General features: G+C 38.1%; 1 protein-coding gene across 3 annotated transcripts in view; it reads left to right on the forward strand.

The window, feature by feature from the left end:
* LOC111326078 (structural maintenance of chromosomes protein 1A) overlaps positions 1-19,691 on the forward strand; it is a 79,844-nt gene that overhangs the window by 39,421 nt on the left and 20,732 nt on the right. For all 3 annotated transcript variants that reach the window (XR_015991420.1, XM_088732285.1, XM_088732286.1), the window contains exons 16-28: positions 2,237-2,299; positions 2,732-2,923; positions 3,226-3,328; positions 4,359-4,490; positions 4,813-4,964; positions 6,243-6,438; positions 7,332-7,400; positions 7,562-7,651; positions 7,953-7,996; positions 8,824-8,914; positions 9,378-9,408; positions 15,426-15,511; positions 16,521-16,598. Coding sequence is in view for 2 of the 3 variants with exons in the window: in XM_088732285.1 (XP_088588411.1) it covers positions 2,237-2,299; positions 2,732-2,923; positions 3,226-3,328; positions 4,359-4,490; positions 4,813-4,964; positions 6,243-6,438; positions 7,332-7,400; positions 7,562-7,651; positions 7,953-7,996; positions 8,824-8,914; positions 9,378-9,408; positions 15,426-15,511; positions 16,521-16,598 (1,327 nt within the window). In the remaining variant the exon portion in view is untranslated. The remainder of the gene's footprint in view (positions 1-2,236; positions 2,300-2,731; positions 2,924-3,225; positions 3,329-4,358; positions 4,491-4,812; positions 4,965-6,242; positions 6,439-7,331; positions 7,401-7,561; positions 7,652-7,952; positions 7,997-8,823; positions 8,915-9,377; positions 9,409-15,425; positions 15,512-16,520; positions 16,599-19,691) is intronic.

Here is a 19,691-nt window from a genome sequence, read left to right on the forward strand (position 1 = left end):
GGCAGATAGAATCATATCTTTGCGACACCATAATGATTTCTAGATGTTTGACAGGACGAGCCCCGAAACCCCTCTCCTCCCGCTTTATCAAGCGTGAGGAGGTTAGCATTCGTAAGACCAGACACTGACAAATGTTGCATATTCCCTCTTTTAAAACTAGTAGTGGTAAAAGGAATTTTTATTTTAGATCAGTGGATATTTGGAATCCACACGTTCTTAAACATCGCCTAAGTAATAACATACGTGAAAAGCCCCATTGGGAAAAATCAATAATGTATGTAGGTATGTTTGTATGTAAAATTTGGAGAGGTGATTATTCAAACCCATAAAGCCTGTAAGTTTGTTTACCCGTAAAGTCTTGTGTAAGGCTCTGTTTTGATCAAATAACTAACAGGAACAGGTGTCTCAATTTCCCAGAGTTGCCTACTGAAGTTGAGGCACCATTCCCCTCTCCATATTAAACCCGGTAACAGGCAATAGAAGCAAGGAAGGATACATACCATGTCATGAAACGTTACTATTAGTGTTGGCAGTCTTAGGAGCATTTTCATTATCTGCTGCTCTAACTGAAGTACAGTAGTCTTATTTTCTAGGACTTGCAAAATTTGCCCTTGCGTGTTGCCCAGGCCAAAATTAATAAAATAGTGGTAAAATCTTGCAAAATGCAAGTTATGTACATAAAATTATTAGCTTATGTGAACTGGCAATGAAATGCGGACTACAAACAAGTTTAGAAAACCTCTAATAACCACTACTACATCTGTAAGGGAGTGACTCTTACAGCATGGTTTCTTGCATCACCGCGACTGCCTTGAGAAAAATTGTTCACCAATCATGTTACATCTTTGCTGTTTTGCGAAAAAGCGTTGGCCCTCACGTTATTACTTTATTACAGCTGATATCTTCGCTGTCTTGAGGAAAAGGGTTCGGCCATTACGTTATTATGGCTAATACCTTCACTTTCTTGCGAAAAAAGGTTCGGCCATTACGTTATTACGGCTGATACCTTCGCTTTCTTGCCAAAAAAGGTTCGGCCATTACCTTATTACAGTATTACGGCTGACATATTCGCTGTCTTGCGAAAAAGGGTTCATCCATTATGTTATTACGGCTGATATCTTCGCTGTCTTAAGAAAAAGGGTTCGGCCATTACGTTATTATGGCTAATATCTTTGCTTTCTTGTGAAAAAAGGCTCGGCCATTATGTTATTACAGCTGATACCTTCGCTTTCTTGCCAAAAAAGGTTCGGCCATTACCTTATTATGGTATTACAGCTGATATATTTGCTGTCTTGCAAAAAAGGGTTCATCCATTACGTTACTAAGTTATTACCGCTGATATTTTCGCTGTCTTAAAAAAAGGGTTCGGTATTACATTATTACAGCTAATAGCTTCACTTTCTTGCGAAAAAAGGTTCGGTTATTACGGCTGATATATTCGCTGTCTTGCGAAAAAGGGTTCCTCCATTACGTTACTAAGTAATTAAGGCTGATATCGTTGCTCAACTTCCCTCAAATGATCATGACCCTTGTTATTAGGCTATTCAAGCGTAATAAAAAAAAAAAAAAAGAGGCGAAATGGCAAACCTATTTTGTGCATGTTATAACCAGTACCCTCTTACACTTGGTTAGTAAGAAGTTAATATCCCGGGCATCTCTTTCTTCTAGCTTGTAATACTATTTTTCTATGACAATGACAATTTGCTCACACGGATAAACATAATGATCTATGGGTATTTACAATGAGTCTTGAAATGAAGAAAAATTATTAACATTTGCAACCCAATTTCAAGCTTGGGTAAAGTAGTCTCCTGCTGCTACAAGAGCTTAATTGCTGCTTAAGTGGTTGTTGAAATCTTTGTAAGGAAGCTGAATTTCACACGAACTATTTTGGCTGCCACTTTTGTGAGTTCGTAAATTGCACTGTAGTTACTTTGGTTGATAATGTGCAAATGACCATTCAAAACTGAAATACCAGCAGAAAAAATATGTCAAATATTTGTATTGAGGGTGAGCCAACAACAAAATTTGGGTCTCACATAGCAATTCCCAAATCAGACCTTCCAATTTAGCACTTGAATTCTCTACCAGTTAGTCAAAGATCAGAGAATGGTTGGTGAGTGTCGAGGCCAAATATTTTGTTCTTATTTGAAAAAAGATCGTTAAGATACATAAGATTAAAACACGTTTGTTACGCATGTAAATGTCCATGTTCATGCTATTTTTGTTTCTTAAGCACTAACATACAAACTGTGGATAAGTTAAGACAAGATCATGACAAAATGGAAAAAGAGATAAAGTAAGTTCTTTCAATTTTTTTGCATCCATAATATTTCAAAATACGTTAAGACATTCTTTATCGGTGACTGTGAGCAGGATCAAATTGTAAACCTGAAAGCAAAGTATTAAAAAAGATTCAATGAAGCATGAAGGAGATGGGGAAGAAGTGAAAAAACAGATGAAAATGAAAACCATTGGAAAAGATTAAAATGTTGATGTGGAATTTTCACATACATTAGTTTAGTTTTTATAAGCATGCAACCTTTTAGAATTTCAGTATCTTAATTAGTTTTTAAACCTTGTCGTGAATGACTCTCTTTTCAACTTAGAAAATGGCTGCTGTCATTATCTCGTATAAAAGAAATTAGGAATAAAACTAGATCAAAATGTTAACTTATAACATACTGTTTGGCAAAATTTTCACCTCCCTTTCATCATGCTCTCTTCCTAGTGATGCCAATTCTCGTCATGGTGAAATAAGTCAGCTTCTTGAAGAAGTCCAAGGGGAATTAAATGAAGCCAAAATGGACAAACATGAAAGTGCCAGACATCAAAAGAAGCAAGAACTTTTAGAGAGCATGAAGAGGCTCTTTCCAGGGGTGTATGGGCGACTTATAGATCTCTGTGAACCAGTCCACAAAAAGTTAGTGTACAAGCAGTCTTTTTGTTTTAATTTAATAGGTTCAAGAGCTGTTTTTGAGACACCTTGTTTATTTCTCCTGTAAACTTGACAACTGAGCATGATATCCACAGAGCTAGTGAGCTCAATTGTTTTAGTTCTGAGGAGTTACAGTTGTTTTAGTTTTGAGGAGTTACAGTTGTTTATGACAGCCTGGGTTACTTGTTATGTATTAAGGTTTTTTGGGAAAGAAAGTCATTAATTTAAGTCAAAAAGTAATTCTTATGTAATATGTACTTATCTGTTTTTATGGTCTTGCTTGTTAGGTATACACTTGCAATTACAAGGGTCCTTGGAAGAAACATGGATGCCATTGTTGTGGACACAGAAAAAACTGGAAAGGACTGCATTCAATATTTAAGAGAACAGGTTAGTAAAGGCTTACTTGCCTTGGATGTTTTTCATTTATAGAATGGATGTTGCACCGACTTGGAAAGAGATTTAACATAAGGGGAAGCTATAGTTACCAAAGGGCATGGTAGAGAAGAACGAGTTTTAATTTATTTTTGATTTGTTCTTGATTTGAAATGATGGCTTTCCACACCAGGAATCAAGAGTTGTATATTTCCTTCTTCCCCCAGTAGCCTAAACTGGAAATTTTATCATATTGATGATAAAAACTTGCAACAAAACGTTGCTTGATAACATTGTAAAATTTAAAAACCATAAAAAGCTATAGAAAGCTAAAATCGACGACGTTTCGATGTTAACATAACGTCATTATCAAGTCAAGAATGTATAAAAATAAGTTCTATAAATACTAAAAGCGAACAATAAGAGAAAATAATTTGTGGGTTAAACAAAAAGTTTAGCACATATGGAGTCCGTTTGCACATTCAGATTAGGTTTGAATTTCTTAATATAAAGCATTTCAAACACTAAACAATCAAATTTGCTTTGACACGTTCTCAGAATCTTAAAATGACTATCATTCAAACAATCCCTCCTACCATGCGCTTCATGAAAATGCTTGCCAACTGCCGAATTTTTGTGTTCAGCAACACGTTGAAAAAGGTGTTGGGCTGTATAGCCGACATAATCTACATCACAGAGATCACATACAAAATAATAAACAACGCATCACTGATTAACACTTGACGGCTTGGGTTCTTTAGGTTTTAGGTCTTGTTCTAATTTCTTGTTTACAAAAACTGGCTGCAAAACGAGGCCAATCTTATTACTGAGATCACACAGCTGTCTCCGAACAGAATTAGCTGAAACCTGATCTTTGAATGGTAGATTAATTCTGACTGTTGCTTTTGTCAGCATTTCTCTCCGCTGTGCCTCCAGAAGGTTTACAAGAAACAAAATCCAATTTTGAGGGTTTTTTCTTTATGCTTAAAGCAATCGTCACTGACTTAAAACCTAAACTGATTGGTGATTTTCTTGTTACTGTTAGCGAGCTGATCCTGAGATGTTTCTTCCTCTGGACAGTATTCAAGTTAAGCCTATCAATGAAAAGTTGAGGCAGATTGGTGGTACTGCTAAGCTAGTCATTGATGTGATTAGATACAACCCACCAGTTGTCAAGGTACTTTTAAAAGGTTGTTGATGTGTAACATTCATGATAAACTGCCCATAAGAATAGTATAAAACTCAACAAAGGTTGGTTATGGTCTATGCCCCTAAATTGATAAGGACCCCTGTATCCCTAGGATAGATTACTAATGCCTTCATTTTTCTTTAGTACTGTGCTGAAAATCTCCTTTTGCATCAGTGTTGTAGACTCAAAGGATTAGGGAAGAGGTTGAAGTTTGAGTGAAAAGTTTTAATCAGTGAGAGCTAAAAGTTTGTATTGGGATAATCTGCTGACTATACTTTTGTTATGAAACTGTATTTTGTTTGCTTTTTAGAAAGCACTACAGTTTGCCTGTGCAAATGCCCTTGTTTGTGATGGAATGGAGGAAGCAAGAAAGCTGGCATTTGGTGGTGCTGAAAGAAAGAAGACAGTCTCTTTAGATGGAACACTTTTCCAAAAGTCTGGTGTTATTTCAGGTGGAGTAAGGTATGGTGATGGTTTTTTAATTGCGCATGTAATGTTTAAGAAATAAAGCTAATGTTACATGTACAATGTACATGTGCAGTGTCTGAAATTATTACAAGGGCTACAAATAAGCTTTTTTGATGATATGTGGACATCTTCACTTAGATATGATTGGCACAATAGTCTCAGATAGTTTTTACACGGTTGACTGCATGTGATTTTAAGCTTCAAGTTCTCACTATTAACCAATTCAGTGCTCTTCAGTGGAAGTAGTGCCCTGTCAGTGATTGACCTGAACATAATACCAGGTCACATACAAGTTGCATTTAAGTTACAATTGTAAGGAAAAGACTTCAAGGTTTTTCCTCTTCAATGCAATTGTAAAGGATAGTCATTATCATTTTTCCTTTTCAATCATATCTATCACTAGTGATAACTTCAGGCTCGACTAAGGCTAGCATATTTTGAGTAAGAAATTGATTGATGTGCTAGACGAATTCTCGAGTGATTGATTTGCTCCGGGTGATTTTTGTGGGCACTATGCCTTCCTACTAGAAAGACCGCAAGCACTATGTTATAGTGTCCTGTACATTTAAAACCATAAACCTTCCCCCAAGCTCCTTCCAGTTTTCAAAATGGCGGACTGTCTTGAGACGTGCCAGACATATCTTTTGACTAGTCCTAGTTCAGTCCCAACACCAACCATAGTTGAAGGAATCTGATCGGGATTTTTCCATTTAATTTTTTTTTTTTTTCTTATGTTTAATAAAAAATTTTTTCGCCTCACCTCACCTCTGCATTTCCATATTAATATTATTGTTTTGAAAGTCAGGGCTACATCATTAAATGTTTGCACATACATGTATGCATTAACTCTGAATACATCTGACACATCCTTTGAAGAAGAATTGAAATGAACAAAAAAAAAGGGAAGAAAACAAAAGAAGAAAAAGGGAAAGGAGAGGACAAATTGAAAATTAGTGCTGCTAGGGCTCTTACCATAAACCTTTGGACTTGAGAGGAGTAGGTATATTTAGGGCTGTTTTTAATTACAGTACCAGGAAGAACCCCATAAGAATATTTGTCACATGAACACTTTTTATCATTGAATAAAATGTGCAAGTGCTTATAAAAAGGAAAGTTTAAAAAAAAAAAAAACATGGTGAAAATTTTCCTGGAAGTGGACCCCTCTTAGCTATGAAGTGATTAAATAAAGTCCAGTGCCAGCCTTTCATTAATCATTACCCATGTTCAGTGGCTCACAGCCACTTTGATTCTATTTTCTCTTTTGGTACAAAGTGATCTAAAGGCAAAGGCTAGACGGTGGGATGAAAAGCAAGTCGAGGGAATGAAGAAAAAACGTGACAACTATTTGACTGAATTAAAGGATCTTAGCAAACATCGCAGGAAAGAGCCAGAACTGCAAAACTTGAGATCTCAGATTGATGGGCTTGAACACAGACTGAAATACTCTACTAAGGATAAAGAAACCACAGTGAGTCATTTTCAGTTTACAGTCATCTGCCATGCACATTATTATTGTTGCCTATGTCCTTATTTCAAACACAGAAGTGTATTAGATAGCTGTATCCTAACTTCTGACATGTCATGTGTATCAAAATAACAAGCTGACCTTTGGAAATAATTCCAGAGACAAAAATGTTTCTTCTTGACTTTAAAACAATTATTACAATTAACACTAATAAAAAATATCATTTCATTCCACCTCAGTATGCTTTATCTTGAATTTGTCAAAATTGTTCAGTAGTGCTAACTCATCTTTTAATAGCTTTAAACACCCTTTGGAGTTTTCTTTGCTGTGTCAATTAGTTATTTTATGGAATAGACCTTACACTTTACATTAAGTCATTTTGCAAGTTAAACCTGACACTACAAAATAAGACTTTGATCAAAGGAGGAGAATTCACAAATCCCATCATACTTTGCCGGTTTGTTACTTCTTCTTTCCACTTTATGCACTTAAAGAGAGGCACTTTGGTCATGTGATGTGATTAGACGTATATTATTTCAAAATTTAGTCACAAGTGAGCGTCATGCATTCTTTAACCCTTTACTCGTCAACATCAGTATGCATGCAGTCGTCATGTTCTCCACACTGTTCTCCATGATACATTTCCTAGCGTGCTGACAAGAAGAATTTTTTTCTATAACAATTAAGAGCTTGTATGATTGACGATCATATCATTTATTCTCGTGAGCTAAATGAGTGACTCAGGGGTGATATTGTTAGGACAAATGAGGTGCAAGTCACCCTTAGAAGTCAAAAAGTCAAACTTTTCTGAGTCTTTGTCAAGGTTGATCTCCATTCATTTTGTACTGGTAAATAATGGTAGTAACAATATAACATTCTTTTTCTCCTCATTTAAGGAAAAACAAACTCTAGGAGAAATTTCTAAGGAGTTGAAGATCATCAAAAAAGAACTAGACAGCGTGGAGGTATACCCACACACTCCTTCACAATTTTTCTTTTACTAATGTACTCAACCACAACCTTGCCTTTCTGGGCATGTTGTCTTTGATGTTACCTGCTGCTTGACTTACGCAAGAAAAAGAAACTTAAGAATGGGACAAATTCCCTTTCTTTGCCTTCTTTTTAGCCTAAGAGAGAAAAGTTGCTTCTTTCAATGGCCAAGAGGAGTGAGGAAATCACTAACACTGAGAAAAGAATGAACAGAGTGGAGGACCAAGTAAGTTATCCTTGTGATTATGATTTGTGTAAAATACCATTTTGATGAAATTAAATCTTTTCCCCAGATTCTTCCAATAACTATTTTGTCACACCTTATTGAATAGCCAATTTTGATTGATTATTTTAATTGATTGATCCTACAAATTCATCTTTTGTTTTTGGTGGGGAATGGGTGGGTGCAGAGTATTATGGTGCTGTAAGGAAATAATATTCGTATTGCAATTTTATTTGCAATTAAAACTGAAATCCTCCAAAAGGGTATTAAGCTATCAGACTTGGTACTTACTATTTTTTCTCAGGTTTTCAGAGGATTTTGTGAGCAAATTAATGTGGAGAACATAAGGTGTGTTTCTAGCTAAAGAGAACTTTTTTCACTTTCAAAATCTAAATATCAGTGGCACCTTTTTACATGAGTTGTGTGGTCAAGGTTAATGAGAGGGGCATATGTACAGGCAGAAACATATAAACTATAACCCTCTGGTATGGATTTAACCATTTTTGAGGTTGTAGTAATCTCTATAATTTTTTTCAATTTAGATATCAAAATTTTTTTTTGGTTAAACACTTAAAATAATAAAGTAAGCATTCAATAATCATTCCTCATCAGAGGCAATATTTTCCACCACATTCAAGAGAGTGGCTTTCATATTTTAAAAAAGAATTACTGTAATGATATAACTTGACATATTATCAGTGTTGTGGCAGTTAGATGGCAAATTCACCTTGTGTTATCTCTTTGAATCTGTGTTCTTTGTGACTGAATAAAGAATAGTATGGCTTTAAGTCCTCCACACAGATTTTCAATCTTTGTAGAAAAGGACTTTTCAATTTGTTGATCTTTTTTTTCAACAGTAGGGAATGGTAGAAACAAAGCCCTTTGTTGGGTTATTAACACCAAGCACAAGATAAGGGTATCTCAGTTGGTTGTGCTGCTGCTGGTATAACCTGTGCATGGAAAATGGTCATAAGGCATTTTATTTATGTCTGGTTGTTATCAGCAAATGACATGGGCAGTGGAATTGATCCACAGGGACAACAAAATGTTTCAGTTTATTCTAAAATTAATGTATTCAATCAGACTCGTCTGTTTGAGCTCTCTTTAGTCTGTTAGTGCTTGTGGGGTTTTTTTTTGGATTACAATAATCCTTTTTTTATGTATTATACACAAAGGCAATATGAAGAAAAGCAACTCAAAGCACGGCTAGAGAGGGATCAACGCCGCCTAGAGTTTAACAACCAGGAGTCACGCCTTATGAATCAGGTTTAGAAATTCACATACACCTATTACTGTAAATGTCACTTAATAACAACTATTTCACATGGTTTCTTTGCATTTTCTTTATTCATTTACAAAAGCTATCCTGAATTTTTCTTTTTATCTACAACAATGCGCATGATTCAGTCTCCACCATTTGATAAGAGAGCAATGACATTAGAACGTGTTCTCTGCATCCCTGAAACTCTTAATGTCATGGTTTAATTTTTGTTATTCAAATTATATTTATGCGATATGCTATTTTGTAAGTCACCAAACCTTAAACCCTCTCATCCACTTCAACAATGGTAATCGTTACATTTCTTACTCATTACACAGGATGAGACTTTTTTTACACTTACAGAAAGTTGATCATGCTTCGGTTACTTGATTGTTTTGTGTTTTGGACTTCATGTATGGGCAGAGGCAGAAGTTAAACCTCTTTTCTTAACCTTGATTCATTTTACAGTTGGAGTATGAGAAAGGTAGAGATACCAAAGGTATGGAAGTTTGGAAAAGTGTTTTTCTTATTGTGGCATGAGTTCAAGATAAAATTTTCAGGTAGATAAGACATGATTTTTTCTATCTGCATCATTGAGGCAAAGCAAAGTATGATAAAAGAAATATGTAGTGTGTAGTATATGATTTAGACTGTTTTGCAGCCATTTCTGGAGTTGTCACGCCAGGCAAATAGCTCCCCCAGAAAAGGCTGCTCAGATTTGAACTGCATTCCGTTCAGGATTTCAACCAATCAGCATTTGCTTACCATATTCTGGAAAGTGTCCGCACCAAAACATACTAACCAATCACAGGCCTCAACTTATCTACTCAAAGCAGTTTATCTTACTGTCAGTTGACTAGGGAAAGCTTCTTGCACAAGTCCATATGGATGACTTCGAATAGGAGACACCAATAGAACCAATAGGAAATCTTGCGGGAGTATATTGTACCTGTTGGCTGATTGTGGTAGAAATACTAGAATTTGCTGTAGCATTAGAAGTACAAGTGGCACTGATCAAATTGAATTGTAAACATTTCGAGGATTTCCCACAGAACGAAGCTTGGATTTCTCCACCTTCGCTCTCAACATTCAGTAAGCACTTTGTTCTTGTAACAAGCTAATGCAACAAGCTTATGTTGATAACGTTTAATAATCAGTACCCTTGAGTTCACTTACAACAAGTATTAGTCATAGCCGGAGTCCATGCACACATGAGGCCCTATTGTCTATTATGTAAAACGATCCGCACAAGTTACATACTTAACGTATATATGCACGATCCTTCGCAGTAAAGCACTATTTGAGCAATAGTGAAAATCAGACCTGAAAAAAATTTCAGGCCTGTACGGGATTCGAACCACTGACCTCTGCGATACTAGTGCAGCGCTCTACCAATTGAGCTAACAAGCCAACTGGGAGCAGGCCATCAAATTAATTCGACATAAACCCGTAGATGATAAATCAAACAGCATCTAATCACGTGCAAGTGTGTCCTTGTTACACCTTTCTTGTTTTTATTTTTTTTTTATAACAAAACTGAAAATTCTAAACTACTAAATGAAAATGGTCAGATTCATTCATCTGTGTAGTGTAAGTAGGCTCATCGTTAACTGTCACCTCAGGTGACATAGTCCTTCAAATACTGCGGCCGTTTCACTGTGTGCCCTGGGCGGGTTACTCTTGTGCTGCTGTTTGAGGGGAGTGGTGCATGCCCCCGAGGGTGACTTTCTGTCGCCCTTGTCACTTGAGTGTTGCTATCGTGTTCCATAGGTTCATTAGTGCCCTCCGCTTCACTTAATTCTACACCTCCTGACTCTGGAACAGAACCTGCTTGAAAATTTGGCTTAAATTCCTCCTTTGTGCTATGCAGGTGTACTCGGTTTCGGCGATATCTTTTTCCATCCTCAGTCTCGACATCGTATGACCAGATGTTGACCATGGCTTTTACCTCTGCTTTTTTTAGATCTGATGTCTTAACATCCTTGAGACAAACTCGGACGATGTCTCCTTTACTCAACTCGGACAGATCATGAGTGTTTCGTTTGTAATATTTGGCCTGACGACTCTGATTGGCCACCAGCTTACTTGGTTGTTCCACAACTTTAGGCTTCAGCAGGTGAGCTGTAGTCGGGAGCATGGTCTTTGTCCTTCGATTTATCAGTCGCTGAGCCGGGCTGGTGTAGAGGCCTTGCGTAGTAGTGTTTCTGTATGCTAGCAATGCAAGATAGATTCAGAACCATTCTTCTTGGCTGCGCGCATAAGCCGTTTTGCTGTACTTATGGCATTCTCAACTTTACCATTGCTCTGTGGATAAGCTGGGGAGGACGTGACTAGTTGAAACTTCCATTTACTTGCAAAATCTCGGAATTCCTTACAGTCAAACTGAGGACCATTATCGGACATGCAAACATCCGGGATGCCATATCAGGAGAACTGTGTTTTAAGCTTTCTGATGACATGAGTGGAGGTGGTGCTGTCAAGTGGATCAATCTCCCAGAACCCAGAATAATAGTCAACGGTGATGAGATAGGTCCTTTGGTTGAATTGAAACCGGTCCACCGTGACCTTTGCCCAGGGCTAGTCAGGAACTTCATGTGAGTGTAGGGTTCTTTCAGCTGGCGGTTGTCACCAGAACGGCAGACCTCACAGCGCTCGATGTAATCCTTTACCATTCCATTCGTCCCAGGCCAATACAGGCAGCTTCTTGACAGCCCTCAATTCCTATATGGGATGTGTGAAGTCGTTTCAGCATGTCTCCTCTAAGTGTCTTGGGTAAAACAAATCTCTCCCCGAAACACGACCCCATCTTGTGCTCTGAGCTCATCGCGTATGTCATAATATAGCAAAGCCACGTAAGGAACTTCCGTTTTCTGATCCGGCCAGCCTGCTCAGATAACTGTAATGATGTTTTGTAACTCTTGAGTCCTTGCTGGTATGGATGCGTATATCGTCTAGCCAGGCTGCTGAGACTGGCAAGTCTTGGGTCATGTTGATACTCTCGGCTTCAAGCTTGAATTGCATTGATTGGCTGTCTGGTAAGTAATCTCTGCTGAGGGTGTCTGCTAACTACATCTTCTTGCCACTCCAGTGCATTAGGTCAATGTCATAAACCAACAGTCGTAGCAACACTCGCTGAAGCCGTTTTGGTGCCTTGTGGATAGGTTTCTTCACGATAACTTCAAGGGGCTTGTGATCTGACTGTACTTGAACCAAGCGACCGTAAGTGTAGTGGTGGAACTTTTCCAGGCCAAAAATGACAGCCAGAAGTTCCTTTTCGATTTGTGCATATCGCGTCTCCGCATCTGTTAATGCTCGGCTTGCAAAGGCTATGGGCTGTCCCATTTGTTTTAACACAGCATCCAATCCTTTATTGGAAGCATTGCATTGGAGGGTAAGTTCTTCCTCGGGATTATAGTACTTGCGGACTGGGACCTCCATGACCGGTTTTCTGATACTGGTGAAAGCTTGCTCTTGGGCGTCAGACCAATGCCATTCTACATCGTGCTGTGTGAGGTTTGTCGTAGTGGCTCACATGTCTCACTCAGTCTAGGCAAAAACTTGCTCGAATAGTTGACGAAACCAATCAATCGCTGGACACCTGCAACATCTGTGGGCTTGGGCATCGCTTAGACTGCTTTGATCTTATCTGGGTCTGGTCCGAGTCCCTGATCCGTTAGAACATGGCCAATGAATGGGACTGCTTTTAATCTGAGCTTGACCTTGTCTCTGTTGAGCTTGAGACATCGCTGTATGAACTTGAGAAGTTTTATGTTGTGATCTTGCAGGGCCTTTTCGTAGGTGTCACCCACTCCGTACAGGAGGAGATTGTCATAAATTGATAGTACGCCTGGGAGGCCTTCTACAACCTGATACTGTCTCCTTTGAAACTCTTCTGGCGCTGAAGGCAGACCAAACGGTAATCTCAGCCAGCAGTACTGACCAAAAGGCATATTGAATGTCATCAGTTTGGAACTTTCTTCATCCAGATGTTTATGCCAAAAGCCATTTTTGACATCAAATGTGCTAAACATCTAAGCTTTGTTTATCTCTGGAAGGAGTTCCTCTATCGTAGGAATAGGGTAGTGACTGCATCTTAGGACTTTGTTGAGGTCCTTGGGGTCCAGGCAAATCCAGCGGTTTCCATTTGGCTTGCGGGCAATTACCACGCTGGATACCCTTGGAGTCGGTTCAGTAACCGGTGCAATCATTCCTTTCAGCTGCAAGTTTTTCAACTCAGCTTTTAATTGGGGCTTCAAGGCTAATGGAACCTTGCATTGGAGGATGTACCACAGGAACGGCGTTGTCGTTGTTGTTGATCTCTAGATGATACTTTCCGTCAAGCTTGCCGGTGCAGTGGAATACGTCTGAAAATACCTTCTGAAGGTCTTCCTCTGTCATAAAACTCATCTTCTCCCTGCAGATCGAACCATTTACTGACAGTATGTTTTCAAACTGAACCGTAATCAGCTCCATGTCTTGGATTGTCTCACTACCCAATAAAGGAGTGTATTCCTGGACCAGAACCATGAAGGCTGCCTTGTAATGTTTTCCGTTCTTAAGGTTGGTCAGTGGTACAGTGCACTGACCCTTTGGCGTCACAACCGTCTGGTTATACATTGATAGGACTCGATTTACGTCGGTCAAAGCGATTTTCCCTAACACCCTCCTAAGGTCTTTTGTGAGATAACGTTGCAGGTTGCGCCACTGTCTAGCTGAAATTGTACCAGACTGTCTCCTACACTGAGTTTCGCATACAATTTCTTCAGGAATGTTGTGTCAGAGACTGCACTGATATCCGGTGTCAACAAAATGACCTCGTCAATTGTTTTGATCTCATCATAATCACTGTCGGTGTCATTTTCTTGATCGACAAAATTCACTTGCTGTACCTTTTTCTGCGGTTTAGAAAGACAAACTGATGCGAAATGATTTGGTTTCTGGCACGCTGAACAAATCGTTCCATATGCAGGACACCTCCCTCGGCCATGTAGTTTGCCACAGTATTTACAAGTCTGCTTTGTATTTGACCTTTGCCCTCGTAGTGGCGTGCTTTGGTGGCAAGTTGATCTGTAATTTCCTATCGCATTCGCATTGACGCTTTGTACTATTTCTGAGGTTTCGATAGGTTTGTTTCATTCCTTGGTCAGCTCTGACACCCTACAGGCATTCAAGCATTTAGATAGGTCTAGATCTGGCATCTTTAGCAACTCTTCTCGAAGCTTAGAGTCACACATTCCACAAATAACTTGGTCTCTTATGAGGGAGTTAGTTAACATGCCAAAATTACATGTGGCCGCTAGCAATTTCAAATCAACAATGAACTTATCAAGGGTTTTGTCTGCTTCTTGCACTCTAGAAAAGAACTTATACCTTTCGACTGTCTCGTTTTTTCTAGGGTTACAATGTTCGGCGAAGGACGACACTACATCTGATAGTGTGTGGGCAGTTGGTTCTTTTTCAAAGGGAAGCCTTTCGTAGATTTCTCTTCCTTTGCGGCCGATGATATACAGAAATTACTTTACCTCGGTTTGCTCGTCTTTGCCAGCCATCGCCAAGTCCATGTAGAGGAGAACTTCTTCGATCCATCGCTTCCAAGTATCGGCCAAATTAGCTGTGTCAAAGTCAAGATTTCCGGGAGGCTTCAGTTGCCTCTCTTCGTTGGATGGGCTCTGTGAGACATTGGTTTCCGGCATCCTGACATCATGTAGCAAGCTAATGCAACAAGCTTATGTTGATCCTGTTTAATAATCAGTACCCTTGAGTTCACTTACAACGAGTATCAGTCATAGCTGGAGTCCATGCACACATGAGGTCCTATTATCTATTATGTAAAACGATCCGCACAAGTTACCTAATTAACTCACATCTAATCACGTGCGAGTGTGTCCTTGTTACAGTTCTGGGAAGTTCACGATCCTTGAAGATTCCCTTCAATTCATCTTTGAGCTCTTCAAGATGATCAGAGGCCTTTTTGAACTTGATCAATTGTCGGTAGCAAGTTTTACAAACTGACAACTCGCTGGTCGCTGAATAGCAGCTCACATTCACATCCAGACAGGAACTAATAATCGCTGGAAAATCAAAAGAACCTTTTCAAAAACATAAATTTTTTCTTTTTTCTCAACTGAAATGGAACAAATAAAGCAACGATCACTTTGCAAAATCTTCTTGGCGTTTCCTCCATCAAGAAACTACGATCAAATGCAGAATTTAAAAATGCAGGAAAAATGATATTGATTACAATCTCTTGTGCTCTGATTGGTCATGTAAGAAACGATGTCAGTGACCTCATTGGTGCAAAGACAACAAAGGGAAAGGAATGTTGTTCGAATGTGAGCAGCCATTTGTGGGGAGGAGCGTTGCGTGACGAGACTAAAAACGGCTGTGAGGGAGACTATATATGATTATGTCATGTTTGTTGATTCTCCTCACTGCCCAGTAAGTATGATTACCCATGCCCCTTTTGATGTACTCATTTGTCAATACATCTTGATTTAAATTGCTTTTTGTTTAAAGGTCAGCTTAAAAAACTGGAGGAAAGCATGGTAGCTGATGAATTAGAGATTGAAAAACTTAAAGGAGAGGAAAAAGAGAAACTGAAGGTAACTACAGTCCGACCTCTATTAAGTGGCCACCCTCCATTGTGCGGCCACTTTCCAAAGTTCCGATTTATTTCTCAGTTAACTGCTGTATTTGATGCCTCTTTTCAATGGCCACCTCTATTAAGCAGCCGCGGCCACCTTTGTGCTGTCGCAAGTGTACTATTTACATGGTTTTTTACCTCCATTAAGCGGCCAGCAAATTATCTTTCCAAGTGAAATGGTGACAGATGATACAAGGTGATAACTGATAACAACAAGAAAACAAGAACTGCTATATAATCTCCACCATAACAAGCCACAAGCTACATACATGTGCAAACTTTTCACATCTGGCATTGTACAAACATGACAATAGCTAACAATAGATAGAGCTGAACCACTGTTTTGTTACAACCAAAATCTGTACAGGAAAACTTTATTACTATGTATACTGCACTGGAAATCTACAAAACTCCATGCTCCTCAAGTTTTGATTTTAACCATTGAATTGAAAACTCGTCTCCTGTGAAGCAGTACTTGCATGGAATTTCTAAACCATAACCGGCCCCTCTGTTTATGTGTTTGCCTTTCACAAATGTTCTTCCTTTGCTTGTTGGCCTCTTGAGAAATTTTGTAAGCCGTAGGGCTATAAGCCCTACATGTCCTCTGTTTTAGAGCTAGAACTAATGCCTGGGCTGGAAATGCACTTGATGTTTTGTTACAAAGAATTTTGGATTTATCTTCATATAATTATGTTCACTTTTTAAAAGCATTTTGCTATATAGAGTCAATAAAATCATGTTTTCTGCCATTCCTATCCAATTAAAATTGTACCTCTATTAAGCGGCCAACCTCTATTAAGCGTCCACTTTTCAAAATCCCGGGGGTGGCTGCTTAATAGAGGTCGGACTATACTTCCTTCATTTCTCTCGCTTTAAGAATGTAGTAGAGATTGTTCTTTTTATGTTTTCTTTTTTGTGAGGAAAATTCAGCATTTTAGACATTATTAAACTAGTTGATTTATTTTCAGATAATTGAGAAAGACACAACAGAGCTGGAAAAGCTGCGTTTGGAAAAATCGGCAAAGAAGTCACAGACAGATGAGAAGGTAAACAGGGAATACACAACATTCATGCAAGACATATTAACAAAGTTTGTTCAGGTTTTTCAGCAGTTGGTAATAGGGAACATTTTCGGCTGTCGATAACCTTTTGGCCGACACGTTCCCGACACATTGCGACACATACCAACACATTACCAACAGTCAGCTGATAGTGTTAACTAGACCTAAAATTAACTGGAAACAAGAGTCAAAACTTTTTCAGTTCAAAACAGTAAATAGATATCTGTCAATTGCACTGTTCGTACCTGTCTACTCGATTCTGTTTGAATGGTAAAATACCCTTTTTTCAACTGTATGCACCAAAATTTAGTGCTAAATTTAATGCCTATTTCTTATATCCTCGTCTGTACACAAAATAAACTTCTTTTCTCCATTTTGCGGTAACAAATGAGTAAGGGCAAAAGTAGTTTTTCAATAATTGTCCTATAATAGATTGCAAAACTATAGTTAACAAGTACCAGTGGATTGGGCACTAGAAAAATTAACTTTTCAATATGGCTGATAAATGGATTCAAACTAGCGACTAAATACAGGAATGGCTCCGACCTGCAATTGGATGATAGAAATAGTAAAAGTTAATAAGTTCCATCTTAACTCCTTGCTTGTGAGTATTGTTTAACCGTGTCTTGAAGCAGAACAATGAAATATCAATGCAAGTGAAAACACCAATGTGTCAAACAAGAAAGGGTTACTTACATAATGAAGAGAAGGCAGAGTCTTTCTTGTTTAGCAAGGTCATTCAGCAATATTCCTGCAGTGACTAACTCGTCTGCTGACTAGTTTCATGGACCAAACTCATTTAGTTGGTTCAGGCTCAGTTCAGGTGAATGATCAGAGACTGGAGCCATTCCTGTATTTCACCACTGACAGGAATGGCTCTGACTCATGCATTTATTAATTTATTAATTTCTTCATGGCCCTGTGTCAATTTAGGGGGGCTTTATTTACAGGCATTGTAATGTTCGACTTAAGAAGAACCTAATAAAAAGCAGTTTCAATTTTATCTCAGTTTATAAATTATTTAGTCAGAATGAAAAAATTGTAATAAATATGTCAGTTGGAGCCATTCCTGTCAGTGTTGAAATACAGGAATAGCTCCAGTCTATGATAGTCCCCCTGAACTGAGCCTGAACCAACCAAATGAGTTTAGTCAGCGAAGCTAGTAAGTGGATGACTTAGTCATCGCTGAAATATTGCTGAATGACCTCGCTGAACAGTCCACTGAATGAGGAAGGTTCTGCCTTCCCTTTGTTATGTAAGTAACCATTTCTTGTTTGACACATCAGTGTTTTCACTGGCATTGATATTTCACTGTTCCGCTTCGAGACACATGGTTACACAATACTCACATGCAAGGAGTCAAGATGGAACTTATTAACTTTTACTATTTTTATCATCCAATTACAGGTTGGAGCCATTCCTGTATTTAGTTGCTAATCGAATTCAAACCAATCTGGGCAAGTTTCGCTAGCCAACACAAAAAAGTAGGCAAAAGTTGCAGTAGCTATTGAAAGTAAAGTGCAAGGTATCTTTTTGAAATGACTTTTCTCCTTTTTATTAACTTGTGAATTGCACGTGCGCAAGAGCGAGTTGTAGGTATGATGTGATGAATTGTGCTCGCTCGATTGGTTGATTCCTGTAAACTTTTTTCTATTTTAGGCTTTTGAATGTATTTGACAGTTTTTGGCAAGTGATAAACAAACGAAATGGCGACCTTTGTTGCTAAGAATAGTGTTGGGGTGAAAATGAAGCCAATGACAATCTTGAAAGAGTAAAAAAGTATACATTTTTCATTTGTGAATTAATTAAAGTTTGCCCAATCTCCGAATACACTTTCATCTCTTGCAGTGTATATTTCATTTATGGCATCAATACTTCTATTTGTAAATGTATACATCCAGGAAAATGATTATTGTGTCCGAAAAAGGAAAAAAGAAAACAAAGAAAGGAAGTTAAGCAAAATGCAAATTTTACTTGAGGACGGTGGATTTGAAACACCTATGTCGCCACCTTGTAAATCTCACTGATCACATTGCTTTTTACCGTAAGGCCACCGACACTCCGTAACACCATCATATGAAACTTTATGTAAATATAAATTTTACATTTAAAACGTTGATCTTTTGGTAATCTCAACTGCGGCCTCAAACAACTCGAGTCGCTGCTCGCCGATAGTCCGATTTTGAAGTGTCACTCACAGCCAACTGCTCGTAAAGTGACTTGTTTGAGGCTTGTTTGGTATTCCTGGAGCTGTATCAACGTTGGAAAGTGGTTCACAAGTGGGAACTGCAGCAAAAGAAGCTCAAGCATAAGTTCAATCAATCGATATGCTGTTTCTTCAATGGTGTAACTGGCACTGTGTATGCGTATGTTATTAGTGCACTGTTAAGTTTGTAATGTATGTTTCCAGATACCTTGAATTAAGGATTTTTTTCTTAAAAATGCGTCCTGGAGTGAGGAACAGAAAGTTCTAAAGATGAGGATTGATATCACTCAAAATGAGTGTAATTATGTGTTCTCAAAACAAGGAATATATATGCACTAACAGTGAGTGATAAATACTGCCTAAAACTGATAACAGAGTCCTTACTTCAAGGTGACTAAAGTTTCTCATTGTAAGACCTATTTTTTAAAAAATGAGTAAGTAAAGATCTCAAAAGAGAGCACTTCTCAAAGATTGTTAAATAATGCATCATCCCTATGTCCTGGAGACAAGGATCTTAACTCCAGGAAGTGGTTCTTTCCATCAATATTTTGTGCATGTAACACAGGTTAGCCAGGATATACTACAAACTCAACAACAACTTTTAATCTGACATAATAAACCCAAATTGTGCTTTCTTTCAAATGCTTTACATTATTTTGAACTTAAGATACATGCACAGCAGCAAGTTTTATTTTGAAGCAAAACTTAAGTTACACCTCACTTCATTTCATGTATATCAAATTAACAGCAAAGTGACATGGCTTTATACCTAACACCAATTCTTCAAGAAATGGCACAGCTACATGTTAACTTAATATGCTGAAATTTTAACTATTCAGTAAAATCTTGATGCAGATTTAGCAATACTAAAA

This window comes from Stylophora pistillata, chromosome 9 (genome assembly GCF_964205215.1).
Source record: "Stylophora pistillata chromosome 9, jaStyPist1.2, whole genome shotgun sequence".
NCBI lineage: Eukaryota > Metazoa > Cnidaria > Anthozoa > Scleractinia > Pocilloporidae > Stylophora > Stylophora pistillata.